Here is a 25,913-nt window from a genome sequence, read left to right as displayed (position 1 = left end):
TTCACTCAGGGGAGTTCAGCGAGACCTCCTGCTCCCAGATGCTCGGAATGTGGGAAGACTCATGTGGGGCCGTGTTCTACCGGCCAGCTTATATGTTTCCAGTGTGGCAAGGAGGGCCACTTTTCCAGAGATTGTCCGTCGTCGACGGCGAGAGATGCAGCAGTTCAGACAGTTCTGTTGCAGATGGTTCCTTTGGCACCTGCTACTGGGTGTGTCTACACCTTGGATAGGCAGCAGTCGGATAGAGCTCTGAACCTTGTCAAAGGTACTATGTCTATTGGTGGTTCTTCTGTTGATGTATTGTTTGATTCTGGGGCTACGCATTCCTTTGTTGCAACCCTGATTGCTTTGGGGCTTGAGTTTCCCATTGCTGTGCTTTCTCCACTGTTGCGGGTGACTACCGCCACCGGAGAAAAGTGTGAGACCTTCACTGTACATCGAGATGTCGTGTTTCAGTGGGATGGCCGTGGCTTTTCGGTAGATCTGATAGGATTGCCGATTGCTAATTTGGAAATTATCCTTGGCATGGATTGGTTGTCCAAGAATTGTGTTATGATTGACTGTTGTGCCAAGCGAGTGGTTATGTCTCCGTGTGATTCCACAACCAGTTCCTCGCCTTATATTTCATTACTGCAGGCTAGGAGAGCCTTGAGAGAAAGAGCATTCGATTATGTCTTGTTGGGAGGTTTGGTGAGTGGGACACATGAGGATATCACTGGCATTCCTGTGGTGAGGGATTCCTCGGTGTGTTTCCGGAGGAGATTCCTGAGTTTCCGCCATAGAGGGAGATAGAGTTCTCCATTGATTTTTTGTCTGGTGTGGGGCCTATTTCATTAGCTCTATACCGGATGTCGCCACCGGAGTTGGCGGAGTTGAAGAAGCACATTGAGGATCTTTCAGCGAAAGATTTCATTCGACCGAGTGTGTCTCCATGGGGAGCACCAGTCATCTTGGTGAAGAAGAAAGACGGGACTATGCGATTGTGCACCGACTACAGGCAGTTGAACAAGGTGACGATCAAGAACAAGTATCCCCTTCCTCGTATTGATGATCTGTTGGATCAACTTAAGGGAGCTTGTGTGTACTCAAAGATTGATCTCTGGTCCGGATACCATCAGATTCGGGTGAAGCCGAAGGATGTCCCGAAGACCACGTTTCGTTCGAGATACGGTCACTATGAGTATCTGGTGATTCCTTTTGGACTCACCAATGCACCCGCAATTTTCATGGATTACATGAACAGGATTTTCCAGCCGTACCTAGATCAGTTTGTGATTGTCTTTATTGACGACATTCTGATTTACTTCAAGACTGAGGAGGAGCATGCAGAGCATCTGAGGATTGTTCTGTAAGTGCTGAAGGAGAAAAAGCTTTATGCTAAGCCTACTAAGTGTGAGTTCTGGCTCAAGTCAGTCAAGTTCCTTGGGCATGTGATTTCTACTGAAGGAGTTACAGTGGACCCGAACAAGATTGCTAGATTGGGAGAGGCCCAAGACGGTTACTGAAGTGAGGAGTTTCTTGGGTTTGGCAGGTTACTACCGGAGGTTCATTAAGGGATTCTCCATGATGGTGCTACCATTGACTCGCCTTACTCGAAAAGAGACTCCATTTGTGTGGACTCACGAATGTGAGGAATGTTTTCAGGAGTTGAAGGAGAGAATAACGACTGCACCTGTGTTGGTCCTTCCTGATCCTGCTGAGGAGATTGAGCTTTACATCGACGCCTCCGGAAAGGGGCTGGGTTGTGTGTTGATGCAGTTGGGCAAGGTAATTTCCTATGCTTCGAGGCAGTTGAAGCCTCATGAGGAGAATTACCCGACTCATGATTTGGAGTTGGCTGCCATTGTTTTTGCTTTCAAGATTTGGAGGAATTACCTGTTTGAGACCTTGAAATATCTGTTCGATCAGAAGGAGCTAAACATGAGGCAAAGGAGATGGATGGAGTATCTGAAGGGCTACAACTTTGAGTTGAAGTACCATCCTGGCAAGGCCAATGTGGTAGCTGATGCTTTGAGTCGGAAATCCGTGAGTCTATCCAGTTTGACCATGGGTGATTATGATATCATTGAGCAGTTTCGAGATCTGACGGTGACCTCTTTGTTTGGAGGTGCACTTCTCGAAATGGAAACCATGCAAGTTGAGAACGAGCTCATGGAAAAGATTAAAGAGGCGCAAGTTCAGAGAGAGTGCCTGGACTATGTAAAGAACCAAGACGGTATGTCTTGGAATTAGGATGGACTTCTGTTGTTTCAGAAGCGGATTGTTGTTCCTCGAGATCCTTTGACCGAAGAGGTTATGGCAGAGGCCCATAAGGGCCAGTTTATTGTCCACCCTGGTGCGACTAAGATGTACCAAGACTTAAAAGGGGTGTTTGGTTGAGGTTTTTGTAGAATTTATCCATGCATCTGAGTGTGGCTTTTTTAGATTTCATTGTTTGGTTGAAGTTTTTCAAAATTTTCCCCATGCATCTGTGTTGCCCAGCAATTTACATTTGTGTGTAAAAAAAGGGGGGAACACTGTTGAGAAAGACCTTTTGCAATGTGGTATTTCTTGTTCCCTATGCAAATGAGAGAAAGAGGAGAGTTTCATTTCCAAAAATACCCTCTTCGTCTCTGTTTAGATCTAAAAATTAAAAACCAAAAAAGAGGATTCAAAGATTATTGATAGATAATAAGAAAAACGCTGCAATACAAACTGGCGATTTTTGCTATCATATTTGCTACTCCCAGACCCCGACTCCCATTCCTCCTTAAGAAAACTTCAGCATAATACAACAGTTTTTCAACTTGTATAAATGCTTGTGATATTCAACAGGATTTCTAAGGATTACCCATTTTCATTTGCATCCTAAATGGTCTAGAACTAGACTCCCAGGAAAGGAACTTTCTGTACCTAGCAACTTATCTAAACAATGATGGACAGACACCGTATTTAAGGTGAAAGAAGTTTATCTTGTTACATATATACAAATAAGAAAGAATTACTGACAGGGTGGATCTGGATTGAAATTCACTGATTCCATCCAGATGAGCTCTTTGATGTTCTCTGCACTGAATGTTGGCTGCTCAAAATCAAAACTGAAAGGCCTGGGTGACATAATGCCTCATCAACTGCCAAAAAAAAAAGTAAAAGGTAGGTGATTGAAATTTTTTTGAAAACAGGGATATTTTCGTAATTGTCACTTATTTCCCCATCTATATTTTAGCTCAAACCAAACATAGACTTTATAAATATTACCTAATTTTCTCGGTAAAATTTTTTCCTACCAAACAACTTTTTTTACATTTTCCTACCAAACTCACTTTCCAACCATTTCCCTAGTATTCAAAAAATTTCTCCTCAACCAAACGCCCCCAAAGAGAAATTTCTGGTGGCCAGGAATGAAGAAGGACATAGCTGTGTATGTGTCCAAGTGTTTGATTTTCCAGAAGGTTAAGATAGAACACCAGAAGCCGTCTGGTAAACTTCAACCTCTTGAGATTCCGGAATGGAAATGGGAGAGCATTCTATGGACTTCTTTGTGGGTTTGCCGAAGACTCAGGTTGGCTGTGACTCTATATGGGTCATTGTGGACAGATTGACAAAGTCTGCCCACTTTCTTCTGGTAAAGGTGAGCTTCTCTACAGAGCAGTTGGCCAAACTGTATGTTCGCGAGATCATGAGGCTTCACGGGGTGCCCGAGAGTATCATCAGTGATAGGGACCCGAAGTTCACATCTTGGTTCGGGGAGGCGCTGCAGGGAGCTTTTGGAACTCAGTTCAGACTGAGTACAGCCTATCACCCTCAGACTGATTGACAGACTGAGCGGGCCATCCAGACCTTGGAGGACATGTTGAGGGCTTGCACGTTGGAGCAGGGTTCAGCATGGGATAGGTACCTAGCCTGGGCATGGCACCCTACGAGGCGTTGTATGGTAGGAGGTGTCGTACTCCTACCTGCTAGTCTGAGGTTGGAGATAAAGAGTTGTTTGGATTGGACTTTGTCCAAGATATCACCATGCAGATCGAGATGATCAGGGAAAAGTTGAAGCAGGCGCAGAATCGCCAAAAGAGTTACTACGATGTCAAGCATCGCCCACTGGAGTTTAGTGAGGGTGAGAACGTGTTTGTGAGACTTTCACCTGTCACAGGTGTTGGACGGGCACTCGGAGTGAGGAAGCTGAGCCCGCGGTTTATTGGGCCATACCAGATCCTTGGTAGAGTAGGACCTGTTGCCTACTGGCTTGCCTTGCCTCCGAACTTGGCCAACATCCACGACGTGTTTCACGTGTCTCAGCTTCGGAGGTACATAGCAGATCCTTCGCACGTGGTGCAACCTGATGATGTGGAGGTTCGGAAGAACTTGAAAACTCTCGTCGGACCACTCAAGATTCTCGAACGTGGTGAGAAGCAGCTGAGGAGCAAGATCATTCCAATGGTCAAAGTGCAGTGGTCAGGAAGAACTTCTGAGGAGTGTACTTGGGAGCGAGAGGACGAGCTTCTCCGGCAGTATCCCGACTTTCGAGACATGTATATTCTGATTTTGAGGACAAAATCCTAAAAAGGTGAGGTGAATGTAAGAACCCGCACCGCTAATTAAGAAAATTAATTAGATAATTATGAGATAATTCCATAAATAACCCTAATAATTATGATAAGGCTTGAATATGTATAGAAAGTAATTAATAATGCTGAAACTCGCTTTTGTGACGAAAAATGCAGATACCGGTTCTGCTCAATGTATAAGTGCGTACCGATGAAGTATCCCAAAAAATTATGAAAAGTGAGTATATATTACTAGAATAATATATAGGACTGAGATTTCAAGTTTCAAGTTAAAATAATGAGAACTGGTGCCAGAACTGATACTGGCTATGTAAAAGCGCGTACCGGAAATGTGGAGGTTAAAGACATGGAGTTGAGGAGGTGGTGGAATGGGAACGTTGTGGAACGAAAGGTCAGGGTTAATGGTATTCAACTGCTTCTGATGGTGGTAAGGAGATGGAACGGTTTAGGTTAGAAACGTGGGGAGAGGGAAATCAAAGTATGAGCAGTTGTATTAATGGCTGAGGAGACAGTTGCTTTTTTCAGAGCACGTTTTCAAAATTTGCAATGAGTGCAAATCTGATAACGGCTGCGCATATATATGTGACTCAGCATGGATAGGTGTCCTTGTCACGTTTATCTCCTAAGCTAGGGAACGTTCCCTTTGTCTTTATCCTAAAATAACAATAATAAACTAATGCCTACCAACTAAAATACAAACCTATCTAATAATCAGCAATAGAAATATTACTTATTTAATCAGATGAATGAAAATTAAAATTACTTATAAGTATATATATATATATATATATATATATATATATATATATATATATTACTTTTTATTTTTATTTTATTTTTTATTTTTTTATTTTTTATTTTTTTTATTTAGGAGTGTGTGGTTATTGAACCACCCCAAAACTACGTTCCTGGAACAGAACGTACCTTATTTGGACTTGGAGTTGAACATCAGATGTTCCTCCATTTTGGGAGCTATGCGGTTAGGTTTAACCACCCCAAAACTTTGCTCTTTGTCAAAGGGCAAAGGTATCCACTGGGTTGCCTCCCAGTCAGCGCTTAGTTTAATGTCTTTAGCTAGACATGGTACTAACCTCTTAGGTTTCTGGAGAAGAGGTTGAGGGAACTTCAGTATCCCCTGGCAAGTGTCCTGGTGTCCTGGTGTTGAGGCTAGCAGCTATCTGTCCCAGGTGGGACTCAATGTTTCTGACCACAACATCGTTCCTGGTTACATATTCTTTGACATAGCTTTCCAGGGTGTTGATGCGTTGGTCATCTCTTTGGAATGGAGAATAAGTGGTTCTTCTTTGTGGTTCATATGATCCCTTCCCACTGCTTCTGCCTTGTTGAAACTACTACTGTTGATTGTTGTATGGTCTATGGTTCATGGGTGGCCTCCATTGTGGATTATGGTTATGCTCATTCACTATGGTTCCTCCAGGGTTTTGATTGTTGTTGCTACCTGCATTCCGATTATCTCTAGCCTGGGAGAAATTTCTGTTCCCAAAATTTTCAGCATAACACACCAAGGCAGTTGATGGACAGTCTATTGAATCATGAAGGTCACCACAGGCTGAGCATGGTTCACTCTCAGTTGTTGTGAGTTGTAAGACCTCCATCCTTGGTTGTTCTTGATCAACTTTCAGGTTCTTCACCTCATTCATTAGTGTGGCCAGTTGGAACTCCATGGCAGTTTGTTTATCTAGTTCGAGCATGCATGGCTTCCTTACTGGACTCACCCTGTCTAGTGGCCACTGGAGACATCTTTCTGCAGTGCCTTATATGATTTCGTACCTGGATTCAAGGGTCCCTATGAAAAAATATCCTCCTGCAACAAAATTAAATGTGATTGAGAAGTATGATCAATGCCTTTATAGAAAGACTGTAAGACTCCCCAACTCTCTAACCCATGGTTTGGACATTTTCTGATGATGTCCTTGTATCTCTCCCAAGCTTCATAAAGATTTTCTCCATAAAACATTTTGAAGTTAGAAAGCTCAGCTCTAAGCGAGACATAGGGAGAAACCTTTCTATGAACTTGTTAGAAAGTTCCTCCCAAGAGTGTATGGATCCAGGGGTGAGAGTTTTCATCCATGTTTTTGCTTTTGACCTTAAGGAGTGAGGAAACAGCCTCATTTTCATACTCTCTTCTGTCACACCCTCAGCCTTGAAATTATCACAGATATCTTGAAAGTTTGTGAAGTATGTGTAAGGATCTTCTGCAGGGAGTCCATGAAAGACTCCAACTTCCCTTATCATGTGAAACATGATAGGTTTTAATTCAAAGTTAGGTGCTACAGGAGGGAGGATTACTCCCCTTTCTAGTCTGTTCCTGAAAGGAGCAGCCAAAGTTCTAAAGTTCTGTTCATGAGGGATTCCTTCATTGTTATTGTCCTAATCAGCCATATTTTCAAAAATATTTTCCCTAAGATTTCTTCTCCTTCTATGTAAAGTGCGTTCTGGCTCAGGATCGAAGAAAAACTCAGGTATTTCAGTGGAGTGGGGAGAATCTGTTTCAGACTCTTCACTCATAAACCATATACACAGATATTATGAACAGCAGAATGTGTAACAATATATATAAAAATTAAAACAGAAATAACTATACAGAGTATATACTTAAAACAGTAATAAGAACAAAATTTAGTATTTCTGTCCCCGGCAACGGCGCCAAAACCTTGTTGGGCGTCTGCAAAGCTGTTGGGTAAAAATATATTATGATGAAAACGTTCCTCGTTTATTAAGAGAAAACACAGTGGCTCTCTTAGCTTTGACCCAAGTGCGCAAGTGCGTGACTCAAGTAATAAATGGGAGCGTTAGTGCCTAGATTATCGTTCCCACGAGAATAGAACTCTAATTAATGTCCTATACTATTTTACAAAGAATGAAAATGAAAAGAAAAGTTAGTAATTAACCCGTTTGGTCAAACGTTCCCTACTTTCTTGACAACGTTCCTTAAGAACAATAGGTTCAATCTGATGGAAAATAGTTCATCGCTTCGTTATGTATTTTCTCCTTCTTGTTTAGAGAAGGAACATAAATATTCATAAGGGTTTTGCAAATACAAGATTAAATAAAGAAAAGAAAACTACAAAATAATAACAATAGCAAGTGACAACAGGGTGGATGGTTAAAACAATAATAACAGAAGGAACAGATCCACTGCTCCATTCATAAACAATTATTTTCTCTATTCAAGATTCAACACTATTGCATCTGTTCCAGTCTCTTCTCGGCCAACTCTGATTCCTCAGCTCATGGACTAGATGGCTCACAAGTTTCCATATTCCTATGGCTTCCTTGACTCCAACAGGTACTGGGTACAAGACCTTTGAGTGAACGAGGTTGTCCCTTATTCCCAAGGTAACCAGCAGCCTTGTTTCCACAAGACTACCTTCCCCATCTGGTTAAGCTGTCTGAAATCTCTTCCTTATGGAAGATCCTTTCTCAGTATGTGTTCGATTTCCAAAGATACACAATGAAGATAGCTCACTTGACAGAGAAACACAAAAGCTGTAATACAAGAGTTTCGAAAATAATTCTTTAAGAACTTTGCAGTTTTTCATTCCACAGATATTTTAGCCCATGGCTAATAGTTTAAACATAATTATTCCAAACTGAAGTCCCATAGACCCGAGATTCAGTTCAGAGATAACGAGTGGAAAGGAGAGAAAAACACTTATATTGAAATGAAAACAAAATGATTACAACAAAAAATGAAAAGTGGAGAAGATGGTTGTTGCTCATGAGGAGTCTCAAGTGGGTGATACAGAAAAGAGAAGGAAGGTTGTCACTTAACTAATGTTAAACTATAAAACTAAAAACTACAAAAATAAACTAAGTGATCTTCTTCTTAAGGAATCCGATCCTAGGTGATCTCTTCTTAAGGAATTCGATGGATGTCTTCGTGCTGGGACATCCTATTTATAGGAGAAGAGTTAATGGTAAAATTGTAATTCTCTTGGATTTGTTCTCTTGTCTGCTTAGAAGAGGCGGCGTGTACAGTGCTTCGAAGGGGTGCAAAGTGGCTGGATGAGACAATAGTTATTTGAGATTTGTCTTTCCTTCTGACCATACTCATGCCTTGCTTTCCTTTTTGACCAATAGGAACCCTTTATTCTCTGCTGCCCACGTTTTCCTTTGCTGAATAGCTGCACCGCTTCTGCTTTATGGAAACTTCTTTTCAACGTTTCTTGAAAAGTGGTCAGAGAGATTGAGTGAGTGAAGCAGGTGTACTTAATGTTCTCAATCTGTTTCCCTTTTTATATATTTTCCAAGGGCTTACGTCACCTTCCGTTCCCCACTGTGTTTTTGTCAAAAAGATATTAAACACGTGCTTTTAATGCTAAAGTTGCTCATCAATGGAGGGAACATATGGTATTTTGCCATCAAAATGGGCTTAGATGGGAACAGATGATATTTTGCCATCAAAATGTTAAAGTTGTTCATCAGTGTCAATCTCTATACTCTTATCTCTTTTTCTGTTTTCTCGATTTTGTGTGATTGTTGATTTCCAACAGATTCAAAACGACATGAAATTTCAAATCACTAGATAACCAAATCATCATGATAACATATTAAAAAGATTGCATCAAACACTCTTATATAAAGGCTTTGAACTCTAGGAGGCACTTAAGCCCACCAAACAACGAAAAACAGCTAAATAGAAAAGAATAATACATTGACCCTAAGACTATAGAGATTTAAGTCCAATCTTTATAAAGAAGGTACCTTGAACCATGTTACTTAGTTGTTTATAATAACCGGAATAGCTCGTACGGGTTTGTCCATGTCCATATCCATATCCATATCGTCTGGTTTCAAATTATTTTCAAGTTTCCAATCAAAAGAGTTGATTAATGATCCCAACATCACATGCAACATTCTCATAGCAAGTGGTAAGCCAGGACATATTCGCCTACCACTACCAAATGGTGTGAACTGAAAATCTCGTCCTTTGACATCAATTTCTGACCCAATGAACCTCTCTGGCAAAAATAAATGTGCATTATCCCATATGGTTGAGTTCCTACCAATGGCCCACACATTGATTACGACTAGTGCACCCTGTGGGATTGTGTAGCCTGAGATTTCCAAATCAACCTTGGCTCTTCTAGGAAATATAAGTGGAGCTGGTGGGTATAAACGTAAGGTCTCTTTTACTATTGCTTGTAAATATGGGAGTTTAGCAATGTCTGATTCCTCAACAGGTTTACCTATTCCAATGGTTTGCTCCAGCTCCCTTTTGGCTTTTGACATAATCCTTGGGTTGTGGAGTAGTTCACCCAATGCCTTTTCTAATGCATATGTAGTTGTATCAGTCCCCGCAACAAGTAGATCCTATTAGAAACCATAGTTTATACTCAGCGAGAAACTCATCAATTATATGAGCATACCATATATATAACACAGAGAGATAATGATTAATGCATTAAGTAATAATATTAAAACTATAACTAAAGCGTGAGTTTGAATGTCAGCTAACATAATTTTTTTTAGACAAAAATTGAAAAATAAGTTATTTCAAAAACATGTATATAATGAAACAAGACTAAATAATAATAATAGTAGTGGTAGTAATAATAATAATAATAATAAGGGAGAGGAAATACAAGAAAGAAGTGTTTAATCTTTATGTTGTCCATCTTTTGGCTATTCTCTTGAGAAATGTTGAGCAGGTTGTCCAACATGTCATTCTTTACTACATAGTTTTCCCCTTCTCTTTGCTTCAACCGTTTCCCAATCAAGTGATCAAAGATATGGAACAACTTCGTCACGTGACCATGTGTGCACTTTATGAGGCCTTGTGGATCAAGGATCTTCAACACTGGGAAAAAATCCACCACGTTTGGTGTTCCAATAGCTTTCATGATACTCTCTGCTATATCCCTGTACTCCTCAGTTTCACCTACAGAGTTAACAAAATCCAGAGAGAAAAAAGTGGTTGATATGATATTAATTGAAGTCTTGAAAGCTGCTCTTCCAATATCAACACTTTCACCTATTAGGCTGCTTCTATGTATATCATTTAAGAGTTCTTGTAGTTTATTGCTTCTATGTTCTTGACATGCATCAAGGGTCTTGTTGGAGACTAATAGGATATTGCATATTTTTCTAAGGTCTCGCCAAAGATCTGAAACTGGGAGGTAGGGTAAGCTATAATGATCATGATTGTGAACTGTTACAGCTTGAGGAACGAATCTGCTTGAGAGTAAGAGATCATTGGTTTGGAACACCTCTTTGGCTATGTCTTCTGAGGAAATGACTATGGTTGTTACTTGGCCTAGTTTCAAACGCATTATTGGGCCATGAACCTTTGCAAGCTTTGCCAAATATTGGTGTGGCCTTTTGCAAATTTGAACAAGGTTTGCCACAATATTAAGAGGGGAAGGTCCTGGTGGAAGCTTGTGTTTTTGCTTCTTGCTTCTTGCATGCAGTGAAAGAAGAACTTGTATAATAGTGCACGTTAATAGGATGAACAGTGTGCTGCTAATTAATGAATCCATGTATGGAATGAACATGGAGGAAAAACAATGCTTGGGGAGTTGAGAGGTGATGTTGACCTTTTGATTCACTCGGCTAGTGGAGAAATCAATTTATAATGCATAAGAATGAATTAAAATCAAGGTATTGAAATAATCTAATACTTATCAACGTCAAAAGTCGTAATCCACATTCATGGAAATGGCATGGCTATTATTTATCTTGAGAGATGACGAGTTGTATTATGAAAACAAGGAAATTAATTACGCCTACTTAATTGAAGTAAGTTAATGATTAATTAATTTTAAAAAATTTAAGTCAATGTACTTTTAGTAAGGTATTTTTTTATGGCAAAGTTGAATTATTCTAGGAAGAATAATTACTAGAAACTTAGGGCCATTTGGTACACGGATTTTTTTCGGATTTTCGGAAACTGAAATTTTTAAAATTTTAAATTTTCAGATATTATCGTAAACTGAATGTAAAAATCATATTTTTGAAAATTGAGATTCCCGGATAAATAAAAATTTCTCTTATACCAAACGCTCCCAAGAATAATTGAAAAGTTTGTAATTTACATAAAATAAGGGCGGTAATACACAACGTGGTCTTTCACCCATAAATAAATAATTAAATAACTAAATATATATAGAGATAATGATAATTTTTATTTTTTTTTGTAAAAGAGATCATGGTCATTTTACAACAGCGTAAATTATATTCTCAATTTTTGTTATTGATCTTATTTAAATTAGATAACTATCTGAAGTGTCTATGAAAATAATCTGTCTATATGTCTCTCATATATGAATGTGACAACAATTAATTTTCTATAATAAAAAAAAATATTTTTTATATATATAACCTGTTTCTTGCCATTTTTATTTTTTTTTGAACGCTTGAAAGGGATACTTTGGTTGACCAAAAAAGTGCTTTTACTTTTTGGACAAAGAAATAATTCTTTAAATTGATTTGAATATATATATATATATATATATTAGAGTGAATCACTCATAGTTGGAATACCAAATTTTAACTACAATGATAAAGGTATTAAATGGTGGTAGCTCAATTGGGGCATAGAAGCTGAGCAGGTAGAAATAAGAATATGTGTTCGATTCACTCCAGTATTATATCTAATAACTTTAATTCTGGACCTGCTCCGAATTAAACTAGTCACAAAATGATGAATCGATTGGAATGTTTTTTTAAAAAAAAATACTATAGTGATAAAGGGTTTTAATACTTTCTAATATAAGCAATGTAAGGGCAATTATAATTACCACCATTCTAATTATCACTGTTATTATTTTTTTGGGTTACATATTATAACATGATAAAATATATTTCTAAATAAAGGGAAGGATTATATTATATATATACTACGTAGAGTAGACTCTTAAGTTAGTGTATTTCTCAAAATATATAGTGTAGTTTGTACAATTTTATAAATATAATTCTACTCTTTAAATAATATTTTAAAGCTTTATATTTAGTGAGAGAGAAAACAAGAAAAATACAGCCTACAATCGCTAATCAACTCATAATAAAGATGAACAAGCATACCAGGAGAGGAGCGAAACAGACGTCACAACTCACGAGTATTGTTGTTTAGAAAACCATTTAGACAAACAAACAACCAAAAATGGCACATGTCACCAAAGGAAAAAAAAAGAGGCGCAATTGTTGCTCTCCGGAATAGTATTTTAAAGCTAATTGGACTCGCTTGTTAATTTGACTTTTATGGATAGGTTGGACATTTATTCTAGCATAATTTACTCATTGATAAGGTCAAATCACCCTTCTAGTAGCAAACAAATAAATAAAAATAAAAAACACCCTTATAGATAAGGAAAGTTTGGAATTGATCATTAGAGATATTTATCAACCGATCCAAACCGATTCAAACCGAACCGAAAAATTTATAACCGAATAAATCGAAAATCGAAAGAAAAAAACCGCAAATTTTAATTGAATTGGATCGATTTTCGGATTGGTTGTTGAAAATCGATCCAATCCAAACCAATTCAATATATTAATTCCTCTCTACCTACTTAGGTCTTTCCCCAATCAAAGCCCAAAAGTTTTTAGAGTAAATACTTTTTTTGGTCCTTAACAAAAAACACGGTCCTCGTTTTAGTCCCTTACAAAAAAAATTAGTCGGTTGGTCCCTATGAAATTCAAAGTAGACCCATTTTAGTCCTTTTGAGGGACTAATGTGGATCTTTTTTGAATTTGTGAGGGACCACGATTTCAACTAAATTAGTCCACTTTGAATTTGTTAGGGACCTCGAGACTAATTTTTTTTGTAAGGGATTAAAGTGTGGATAGTGTTTTTTCGTAGGGACCAAAAACGATATTTACTCAATTTTTTGAACTCAAGATCCATTAACACATCAACTAAACCCGAGAAAAAACCTAGTCACATCTCATCAACAAAATTTCATCTGTATAGAGCTTCATATATTATTGCAAAAAAAAAACTATATTATCGTTTACTGATACTTTTGTATTTCAAACAAAAAAATTACAAAGTCAATATATACAAAAGATGTTATTTGCACAATAATCATGAAACAAATTTTAGGATTTTTAAAAAACCGAAAATCGATCAAATCTAAACCGAAAAAAAATTGTATTGGATCGGATCGGATTTGAAAAAAAATCCAAACAGAATGGATGATTACATGATCAAACCAAAGAAATTGAATCGGATACTTTTGTTTCCAAAACCGATCCAATCCAAACCACGAATATCATTGAGTGCATATCAATTTTGTTGTAAATGTATTTGAATAGGTACATACTTACTTAGTTGAGTTCATTGTTTTTTCTTATTTATTTTTCGATTCTTTTTCAGTGAAAAACTGCAATTGTTTCCACTCTGGTATGACGGGATAAGATTTATTTTGGTATGTTCAAAATGCTTTAGCTTAAGTTTCAAAGAATATTTCCTTTAATTTTTTTTTTTAGGTGCAAAATTAAAACTAGGATGAGTAAGAATATTTCCATACCAAATAGTAGTAACTGAATAAATGGAAAGAAAATAGACTCAATTCGATTTTTACATGTCATCTTTGAGAAGAGTTTAAATATTTTTATTCCAGACGCAACCCGCACTCTGAATTAGTTCATATAGCCGACTCAAAGAGTTTTGCCCTGCTCTCCAAATTAGTCCCTCAGCCGACTCAAAGAGTCAAAACTTATAAAAATAACGGAAAACTAACTCCTCTCAAATAAGTAATTAGGATTTGATTGACTAAAAATAAATATTTGCATTACAGCTGCCATCAAAGCTACTTTGTTTGCTATTTAAATGGCTACAATTTTTTAAGAAGATAATTTGTCATGGCTGATGATGGAAAGAGCTTTTATTATGTGTACATACGTTCTTTTACGAATACATCATTGGAATATATGTACTAAACAATCATCTCACTAAATAAGGGTTATTTTAATAGCTTTATATTAAATTTTCACAGCTACATATTTATTTAAGGATTCGTTTTTTCTGCAATTACTGCAGATAAGTTATCAGTAAGCCTAATACGACATCGTTTCAGGCAGAAATCATGGTATGTTTTTAATTTTAATTTATTTTAGGGTTGTTATAATCTTTATAATTATAATTTTCTAACCTTTCAATCCCAAACAACGTCGTTTTGGAAATAAATACAGATAACTTATCTGCATTAACTGTATAAATATTTTTCTATTTATTTAAATTTCGAAGAGCAGCAGTTGTGAGGATTAAATTCATAACCATTTGGTCACTAATATCATATTAAATAACAATACTATCAAGTAAGAGTCACTTTAATAATTTTATATTAAATTTTAATAATTGGTTATTGGGTTTTTCTTATGCATGAATTAATTGTTTTTACATGTTCATAGTTTGGTGAATGGATAATTGTAGTTTCATATCACATAAAAATTTTGTTATCTCCTACACACTCAATTTAAAGTGGGACCCAATAGAAAAAAAATAAAAAAATAAAAAATAATTGGCACAAGTATCGATGTATGGACATAAGATAAAAAAAAATTCCTATTGCATAAGAATAATATTGTCCTTGGTGAATTTGGAGATTTTTCATCATTGGTTTACAAAAGAATATATGCCCGTCAGTAATCACTGTTAGAAAAATCAAATCTAGAGACTGGTAGTTTTCATCTCTAATAAGTTGTTTTTTCGTCTCTAACAAAATTCCTATTGCATAAGAATAATATTGTCCTTGGTGAATTTAGAGATTTTTCATCATTGGTTTACAAAAGAATATATGCCTGTCAGTAATCACTGTTAGAAAAATCAAATCTAGAGACTGGTAGTTTTCATCTCTAATAAGTTGTTTTTTCGTCTCTAACAAATTTAGAGATAGAATTAACGCAAGCAATAATTTCATCTTTAAAAATGGCATATCTAAATATTTAGAGACCAAAATTTATATTCCTCTCAGGAGATATGATAATTTTGTGTCTCTAAATATGAATAATTTGTCGCTAACATTAAACTTAAAATCATTGGATTTTATCTATTAGCGACAAATAATTTCTGTCACTAATGAATTTTTATATCCATATCTGATTAGTAACTGAATATTATTTATGGAAAAAATATTTCTGCAGTTGCAGATAAGTTATCTGTATTTATTTTCAAAACAATGTCGTTTTTATATTGAAATCTTAAAAAATTATAAATATAAAGACTATTATAACTCTGAAATAAATTAAAATTACAAAAACACCATAATTTCCGCCCCAAAACGACGTCGTATTAGGCTTACTGCAGATAACTTATCTGCGGTAATTGCAGAAAAAGCGAACCCATTATTATTTTCCTTTTATTGTAAAACACACACAGACAAAAGTCATTTGATTTTATCTATTAGAGACAAAAAAATTCTGTCATCCATATTGATTAGTAACGGAATATTATTTATCTGTCTTCGATCTTAAAACACACAATCGCTCACTTACAAAGTAAGAGTTGTGACTCTTAGTCAAATGGTCGCAATAGCGGACTTAGAAATTTTTTTTAATGTCTGCACACTTAGAATAAAAGAATAAAGTAAAGAAAATTTTAAATATATTAAAATACAAAAGAATATATATAAAAAAAGTTAACTTAATATAAAAAAAGTAATCAAGAGTCAACTAAACTGTTACAATATAACATTTTGGGTTCTCAACCAAAATTACGGGCCTCAATTTAATCTCTTAGGGAAAAACAGTCTACTCGTGATCTCTCATAATTCAAAAATAGACCCAGATAATCAAAATCATGGTCCTCTGAAATTCAAAATGATCCACATTAATCCCTACAAAGGACTAACATGGGTCTATTTTGAATTTTAAAAGGATCAAGAGTCGACTTTTTTTTAAGAGATTAAATTGGATCATGTGATTTTTGTTCATGACCCAAAATATATATATATATATATATATATATATATATATATATATATATATTTTTTTTTTTTTTTCTCCAAAAGATTTGTGTGTGCACTTGCACACACTAAAACATATATAGGTCCGCCACTGAATGGTGGTGGCTCAATTGGTAGTAAGAGAGTTAAGTAAGTGGAAAAAAAAAATTTGATTCGATACCAGTATGTCACCTTTGAAAGGAGTTTAAATATTTTCATCTCTAAACTGTTTTACACTCCGAATTAGGCTTATAACAAGTTCAAAGAGCTGAAGTTTGTAAAGACACCGAAAAAAGTCAACTCGCCACAAAAAAGTAATTAGGGTTGGATTAAATTAAAAAAAAAAAGAGTCCTCACTCTCTAAAATTGAATATATTATTCTTTAAATAGATCAAATCTTAAAATTTAGTTGGGACATCACTAGCCAAGCAATTCTTGGGATAAATTTTTTTATTTAATTGGGATTATAGATGCCGTTTAAGACTAAGATTATTATGACTCAAAAATTACCATGAAACCATATTTGCCAAGATCTTCTAGAAGATTCTCCCAATCCCTTAAAGCATTTTCAAAGAATGTCAAATAGACAAACAAACAAAAAAAGTTGTAGCGAACAAGAAGTCATCATCACAACTCATCACCACCATAGCTGACATTAATTACCAAGATTTCTCCCAACTGGATTGCCTACCTACCAAGAATGTTGAATTACATTTCTTTGGTATAACACTTTCATGGAGCCATCCTGTGGTTATTATGTAATATGAACCGGATACTTCAAAATTAAATCCTGTGCTTATTTATAAGCAGTACTGTAGAAGATGTTCACAAAGCTTTCTCAAACTCAATCAAAGCCTTCCTTCCTGCTCAATTGATAAAACAATTAAGTAATCTATATATTATCTTTGAACTTACATGTTTATTCACTAATTTCATTTACTTTCCTTTTTCCTGGAGCATATTGGACTAAAGGAACCACCAACAAACTTAATAGATCACCATGTAGTAAAAAAAGATAACTCGGAGGAAGAACTACACTGAAAATTCAAAATCAAATGAATAATCTGGCAAATAATAATAATAATAATTAGTTATATCGATAAGTAGTTTAGTCCATTACCATCCAATCATAAACTTCTCTGAGACCCAACTCTAGAGAATAAAGAAGCAGCCTGAAACAAGTGCTTAGCATTAGTCAGTATAACGATAAATCCCAGAACTCCATAAACCTCACAATATAAACCATCCACTACTAACAAACAATTCCTAACAAAATCCTCCCTCTATTTTGTCTGCAACGCATGACTCCAAACAGACTTGCCACATCATCTATTTTTCCTTCTTACTCTTTCTCTGATATACCAGGATTAATGGACCGGTCCACTTCGTATCTTTGGGCTTCGGCTCACCATCTTGGGTCTCATTCCTATCAATACCCCATTTTTTAATTCTGCCTTGTCCTCAAGGCAAAAGGAGGGAAACTGTCCTCTTATATCACTATCCTCCCATGTAGCTTCTTCTACTTGTCTATATGTAAGAACATGTACCATTAAATTAGAAATTTAAATGAGTTAATTATGAAATTATGAAATAATTCTATAATTGACCTAGAATAATTATGAAATTAAGAAATAATTATATAATTGACCTAGAATAATTATGAAAAGACTTAAATAATTATTATAAGGGCTTAATAATTATGAAAAGACTTAAATAATTATTATAAGGACTTAATAATATTGAAAGTCGCTTTTCTGACGAAAAGTTCATATATCAGTTCTGCTTCACGGTATAAGTCCGTACCGGTGAAGTATATTGAAAAATTCACTACAAGAAAAAAGTTTATTTGTGACAAAAAATTTCGGCACAAATTTTGTCATAAATGACAATTTTCGACACAAATAATCAAATTTCGTCACAAATAAATTTGCGACTCAGAAATTTGTGACGAAATTTCATATGTAGTGACGAAATTTGCGACACTAACAAGATTTTTTCTTGTAGTGATTATAATAAGTGTATGAATATTCCTAGAATAATAGTTAAGTCAAGAATATCAAGTTTGAAGTTCAAATAATGAGAACTGACGTCAGAACTAATACCGACAGCATGAAAACGCGTACCGAAAAAGTGTTGCGAAAGACTATTATAAAATATGAAAAATCCTAGAAAAATGGCTAGGTCCAGAATATAGAGTTTGAGATTAAAATGATTAGTGGAGCTATTAGCGCTGATACTGACGCTTAAACTTAAGTTCACCTATAAATACATGGGCACAAAGCCCTAGGTCAGAAATTACATTGCTCCTACGTGAAATTGCTGAACCTCTTGGCTGCCACCTTCTTCTCCATTGCAAGGGTGGAGCTTTTCTCCATTTCCAAGCTCAAATTCTCATATTTTCTCTTGCTTCCTTCACTAAACCTCCATATTTGAGTGTGCTCAAGCCTTGGGAGGGTGAAAGACTTGGCATTTCTGAGATTGTAGGCTCTGTATTGAGTGTGTGAGGGCTGTGTTTCTGAGTTCTTGAGGAGGAGGTCATTTCCATGCCATTTGTGATTTCAAGAAGCCACCTTTTGGTGTAAAGGGACAAGCTTGGTGATCAAATTTCGTGGCCTTGTGTAATCTGATTTTTGGGACTGATTTGAGAGCTCCAAGAGCACATTGTTCTGCTGTTTTTGAGACTCCATAGGTATACCATGATCATTCCTCTTGAAATCTATGATTTTAGCTTGTTTAAGTCACTAAAAGAGGGAACTTTGGTTAATCAAGTTAAGAGTTGTTAAAATATGCATGTTTAGTGTTTTTGAACATCTATTTTTGAGAAAAAAACGGACCTTGAACCTTGGGGAAGCTTTTGGGTTGCGGATTATGCAGAAAAATTCTGCAGAATTCTGTTCTTTTTGCGTGGGAATCGATTCCCTCTTGTTGGGAATCGATTACCAAATGCAGGAATCGATTACCAAGTGCAGGAATCGATTCCCTATGTTTGGTAATCGATTCCTACCTGTCAGAATGACCAGAAACTAGTTTTTATTTCATGGAAAAGTTCCCATTTGGGCATGAAGCCCTAGGAAGTCAGTGTTACTGTTGGGAAACGGTAATACCTTTAATTGTGGGGCTTAATGCTTAATAATTATGAATTAGAAAGGATGAAAACGGAAGGGAAGACCTTGTTTAATGGTTTTGAAATTAAGATTTCTGAATATTAAATCGTGTGTTCATAACGAACAGATTGCGATTGACTTGTGGTGAGACTGTTGGGTTTCCTGTTGTTACCGAGCCTCTAGATAAAGATTTTGGCACTACATGTAAGCTTTCGTGTCCTCGGTTTTGCCCATTGTTGGTTCTACATATCTTATGGAGGGATGGTTTATATGCATGATGTGTTTTTATGAAATGCTGCTGAGATGTTTTATTAAGTGCAAGTGCCTTATGATATATATGTGGTGTTCCACCTATATGGTAAGTCTGAGTATGTAGCGTCATACAAGATGGTGATTCGGTGTGTGAGGTGCAAGTAGCATCTTGTACTGTAGGTTGTAGACGTATGTAATTCCTTCATGTTTATTCTGTATATGCTGGATTGCACGGATTTGGAACTTATACTGGTATACTTCTTTTGAACTTATATTGTACATGTAAGTGAGCTTGGGATGGAGACATCCTTGAGGACCCATTGCCTTACTGAGATTTCTTTTTAGAGATCCCACCCCGTGTTGGGGCACATTTTCAGGTTCAGATACCTCAGGGTTGAGACCTCGAACGACAGGAGGCCGGAGCTGAGTTGATTATGCATGTTGACTGCTAATATGCCTGATTTGTGATTATTCTTTGTTTCCATTATATTGTTATTTGACCTGAGACTATGTTGGGCTTTGTTGTCATATTTGGTGAGCATGGAGGTTGTCCATGCCATAATGACTTGACTGTGTTTATTTTGATTGAAGTGGTATAATGTATTAGGATTTTATCCGGTCTACGTGTTGTAGTTCCGTGATTAGATACATATTTATTTAATGAGGTTATTCAGTTAGCTTTTATTGCAATTTACATACAGACATTATTTTGAAAAAAGAATTAAGTAATCAACTTGGTTAATAATAATGATGTCATAATTGAAAAGAAAAAGTTAGCTTCTGTATTTAATTGAGTTGCGCTTAATACTATAATATGATAACAATTCGGGTATACACGGGGTGTTACACTAGACTTCCACAATATGAGCCATTCATTACAAGTCTTGTCGTCTTCCACAAATCTTTTAATAGCCAAAAATGATTTAGGTTCATGAAAGTTAGAAGCCTCCACCTCCAAACCAGGAGGAAGAGACCTTTCTACTGTAACATTTCCCACAGCCTTGCATAATTGAGAGATATGAAACATAGGGTGAATTTTAGAGGAGACAAGAAGCAAGAGTTTGTAAGCGACAACCCCAATCCTCTCGACTATCTGAAAAGGTCAATAGAAACGAGCTGAAATCTTTAGGTTAATACGCCGTGACACAGAAACTTGGCATTGTGGATGCAACTTAACATAAACCCAATCACCTATGACAAATTGCAAATCCCTCCTGTGAGCATTGGCCTGTTGTTTCATAGAATTTTGAGCACGTAAGATATGATGCTTAAGCTGACGTAGAGCCTCATTTCTATCATATAGCACACGAGCTACGACATCAACTTGAGTTTCTCCATCAATATAATGAATAAGACTAGGTAGGGGTCGCCCATATATAGCAACAAAAGGAGTAGTGTTGGAAGAACTATGGAATGATGTATTGTACTAATACTCCGCCCAGGATACCCATAGGGACCAGTGTTTTGGTTTCTCGAAAGTGAAACACTGTAGATAAGTCTTTAAACAACGATTAAGCACCTCTGTTTGGCCGTCCATATGCGGGTGATATGAGGTGCTCATACAAAATACTGTTCCCTACAAACGAAAAGGTTCCTTCCAAAAATAGCTAATGAACAAAGGATCACGATCACTGACAATAGAATGTGGCATGAAAAGAAAAGATGGCTAAACAATCACACAGGGGGGTGAATTGTGTGTTACTTGAAATTTGAGAAACAATTCAAAAATTAACTTTTTAACATATAAATTCAACCAAAACAAAACTTATTGATCATAAACCTTTTTCCCAATACAAAATAAAATTAAAACAATTCTTATAACATCAATTCAGAGGCAATATGCGGCAGGTTAAATTTGAAAGGGAAAATAAAAGAATTTTAATGCTTATGCCTACCCTTTATCAAGAATTCATGTAAGAACGAATTAAAACATAAAAGTAATGATCATAAACCCTTATATAGATTCAATATAACATATATCAAGAATCAAAATAAAATTCAATTGATAGAAATTAAAAGAGATAGGGTAAGGAAGAATCACAATGGGTTTATCCTGGTTCACTCTCTAAACCACTTGAGAGCTACGTCCAGGTAGAGGTTGATCGTTTGCACTATCATCAAGCTTCTAACAGGTGCTTGAAGAAACATTTTTACAACTAAAATTTTACAAGTTTATGAACACACCTTGATCAGACTTAACCTAAACCTTTAGGGTCACTCCGATTGTCTCTCCAATAATTATAACAATTCATTCTTGTTACACAGATGTAGAGTCACCTCTCTACATTCAAACAAAAAAGGAAAAACAGAAAAAGATTGAGATATAAGAGAGTAATTGAGATTTTTCTCAAGGATGTGCAAAAGCAAGCCAATATGGGTTCAATTATGGGATTTATTTGATTATAAGTTTTTCAATATTAATTCTTGTGCTCAGAACCCTAATTATATGTATTTATAGGTGCCCAATGAGTTATTAGTCGTTTATAGCCGTTGGACATCTAAAAATTTGAATTTCTTGGAGTTTAAGTCACTAATAACAGAAAGTATTCGATTACTTTTCAGGGAGTATTTGAATACTTCTTCAAACTAAAAAAGTATTCGATTATTGTTCACAAAGTATTCAATTAATTCTCTACCCAGAAAAGTATTCGATTACTTTTATGAATAAATCAGTTTTCATGCTGCTTTTTGAATTATAATGCATCCTAATGATCTCCAGTAACTTCTAAATGATTCTAAGTGACTTCTAACATATATATGATCATGTTTCACACTTGCATAACAACTCTTGATCTATGTGAACATTTTATGCATGATCAAAGTGAATATATGTCACCTATATAAGTTCATGGTTTATTTTTGCTTTTCCCAAGTTAAAAACTCAATAAACTCAATCCTAATAAGTTCTAAGACCATTAACGTACTATATAATCGGTAAGTGCTTGAGTCTTCATTGTCTTCTCTTCTTCGCAGTTTGAGTCTTCTAATACTCTTTTTAGCTTGAAATCTTTGACTTTGTATATTTGAGCCTTCTCTTCAGCTTTGCACTTTGTGATAAGCTTCTTGTGTCTTTTAGAACTTGTTGTCATGCCTTTCATTAAGAGCTTTCATGTTGAGCTATATTGGTCTTGTTGGTGCTTTGTTATCATCAAAACTTCATAAACATAGTCTTCTTGACCTATGGTTCAACATGGCATGCCATGTAAACGAATAATCTCCCTAGCAAACAATTCAGCAACATGTCTCATAGTGAAATCTTGCTTGAGGAGAAGGAAATGCATGTACTTGGTCAGTCGGTCTACAACAACTAAGATAATTTAATATCCTTGGGATTTAGGTAGGCCCATAACGAAGTTCATGAAGACATCTTCCCAAATGAGTTGAGGAACATGTGGGGTTGAAGTAATCCTACAGGAGACAAAGTTTGATACTTATGACGTTGGCAGATATCACAAGACTTGACAAATTGCATGACATACTTATGCATCCCCTCCACTACACTCTTGCTGCCAATCTCTTAAATGTCTTCACAAAACCAGAGTGTCCACCAACAGGGGAAGCATGGAATTCCTTCAATAAGGTTGGAAGTATAGTAGATTGTGAAGCCAGAACAAGGAAAGTAGGGACTTTAATTTCGTATCCACATAATATTCTTGCTTAACCAGGCTCAGATCCAACCAGTAAGGAGTAGATACAATATTGGAAAGTTCTACATGTTCCATCATACGGGAAAGTGCATCTACAGCTTTATTTTCGGGACCAAGTTTGTACACCACTTCGAATTGATAACCAATCAGTTTCGACAGCCGGTAATGTTGATTAGAAGTTGTAATCCATTGAGACATCAAATGTTTGAGACTCTTGTGATATGTATAAACGGAAAATGGTCTTCCTAAGAGATAAGGTCTCCAGTGTTGAATGGCTAAAGCCAGGGCCATAATTTCTTTCTCATAAACTGATTTGGCCAAGCTACGATTAGCAAGAACTTTACTAAAATATGTAATGGGCTATTTTTCTTGCATAAGCACTGCCCCTACTCCCGTGCCGGATGCGTCACACGATGAAGTTGGAATGGTCGATGCTAATACCACGCAACATCCCGGCTTATTGGCCTCAACATATAGCCTACGGGTTCTCATCCAAGGAAGTGTTCCCAGAACATCATTCAAGGCACCCTCCATCCATATACACCCGAGACTTCCTAGTGTGCTCCTCTACGGATGACACACCACGACCCCAGGTTAACTAGAACTCCCTCTTGGAGACCTATCCAGTGGAAGTCCGTAACGCCCGAAGGCAAACTGTCTACTGGGCAGAGACACGGTACATCCTATGTACCACTAAACATACAATAATGCATGAACATGTTATACTACATTACTAACATACACCTCCAACCACTACCCTCAAAGGGCATGGTGGAGCACACACGGGGATTAAACCCCAGTACCAAGGGATTACCTTAATAATCTCCTTCTTACAGATCCAATTCAATACGCTCCCGAGCTTGGTACAAATAGAAATGCCTACACATAGGACATTCCCAATTCAATTTCCATTCACCAATGCATATACATGATTATAAAGGAATTCATGCATCAAGTCATAATCACTTACCAAAATCCCTTTGGTCAAGGACCAAAGGCAACCCACCAAGCTCAAAGTTCTGTGTTCACTTCCGTGGGAGGCAACTTACAATGATCACACAATGATCATCAACACACGATGCAATTTATCAAAATTACAAGCACCAAAATCTCACCCTCCCCACATGCTAGGTTCGGCCATATTAGGCCAAATTTACAATTTATTTTTCTTAATTTTATTTTCATTCTCCAATAGCCTTCCAAGGTTATCACAACACCCTTTCAAGCCCCATTTTCCATCCTGCACCCTCACAACACTATTTTTCCAATTATTCCATTCTAGGTTCAAATGCACATAACACACACTCCAAGTATTTTTTTTCTTTAATTTCCAATGCATCAATTCAACACACAACCCATCCAAACACCATTTAACACCACACCACATCAATTACACAATTTTACAACATCACACCCTACATGCCCTCTCTAGGCCGAATTCATCATGCCCTCTACCAAAGGTATCCAATTCAATTTAACAATTCCGCACATCATACAATCCTACTATTAACTTATACAAACACTCAACAACTCAATTACACAATCCTACAACCAATCCATTTCACAAAGTCATGAAACCACAACTCAAAATTTCCTCAGTTATCATCCAATTTCATCAATAATTTTTATGACATTAATCACTCTAAAATATCATTCTAAGCCATTTTCATCTAATACACAATTTCAATTTGAGCTCTTTAACTAGGCCAATGACTCTCGAAGGGTTACCCAAGCAATGACTTGAACACACAACTCAAAAAACCCCAAAAATCTTTCCAAGGTCGCGACTGAAAATGTCACTTTTCTCCCAATCCAGCGAGTTTCAAGGCTCAATAATACCATGGTTGTGTTTGGATGATGATTTCCAACAAATTTGTGACAAATTTTGTTGGATTTGAGTGAGTATAGAGGGAGTTATGAGAGAAAGAAAATTTGGAAGCTTTCTTGGTCTTCCATAGAGGGAGCTCAGGTTTTTGGGTGATGGAAGGAGAGAGAAGAAGCTGATTTGTGATGTGGTGTGATATGCCTCCAACATATATATGATTTTAAGCCAAAAAAAGAAAGAATCTTGACCAATCTTGGATAAAAAGGGCTAGAATTGTTATTAAATTGATAAATCTTAATCAGATATCTTGTAATTGATTTTCTACTAATTTTGTAGGAAAACAGACCAGAAAGAAGCCCAAATTGGAAGCACAAGTCTGAAGCCCCGCGCTATTAGCGCGGGTGTGGCGCTAGTAGCGCCAGAAGAACTTTTCAATACAGAGACTCCCATGCTACTAGCATGGCACTCACGCTAGTAGCGCCGGCCAATTTTGCCAATCGCGCTATCAGCGCAGGAACCACGCTAGTAGCGCCAACCTGCAGTATGCTGAATAAAACTCCCACACTATTAGCACCAAACTGGCGTTAGTAGCGCGGGCGGTACGGGAAAATCTTTATTCTATCTCAGACTGA

The 25,913-nt window shown here is 36.4% G+C and overlaps 1 protein-coding gene and 1 non-coding gene across 2 annotated transcripts; one reads left to right on the top strand and one right to left on the bottom strand.

Moving 5' to 3' along the window:
- The first annotated feature begins 6,445 nt into the window (after positions 1-6,445).
- Positions 6,446-6,552, top strand: LOC133315352 (small nucleolar RNA R71). Its single transcript, XR_009752058.1, has one exon. It is a non-coding gene; the product is annotated as a small nucleolar RNA R71 (small nucleolar RNA).
- A 2,735-nt stretch (positions 6,553-9,287) lies between these two features.
- LOC133315348 (geraniol 8-hydroxylase-like) lies at positions 9,288-11,047 on the bottom strand. The gene is made up of 2 exons (XM_061516956.1): positions 10,154-11,047; positions 9,288-9,881 (listed from the first exon to the last, which is right to left on the bottom strand). Exons 1-2 carry the CDS (start codon positions 11,045-11,047, stop codon positions 9,288-9,290), a joined length of 1,488 nt encoding a protein of 495 aa, XP_061372940.1.
- Positions 11,048-25,913: the final 14,866 nt, after the last annotated feature.

This window comes from Gastrolobium bilobum, unplaced genomic scaffold (genome assembly GCF_033153095.1).
Source record: "Gastrolobium bilobum isolate Gb01-03AN ecotype WA unplaced genomic scaffold, APGP_CSIRO_Gbil_v1 utg36545, whole genome shotgun sequence".
Classification (NCBI taxonomy): Eukaryota; Viridiplantae; Streptophyta; class Magnoliopsida; order Fabales; family Fabaceae; genus Gastrolobium; species Gastrolobium bilobum.
The sequence above is the reverse complement of the archived record's forward strand: the minus strand, read 5'-3'. Positions and strand labels throughout refer to the sequence as shown.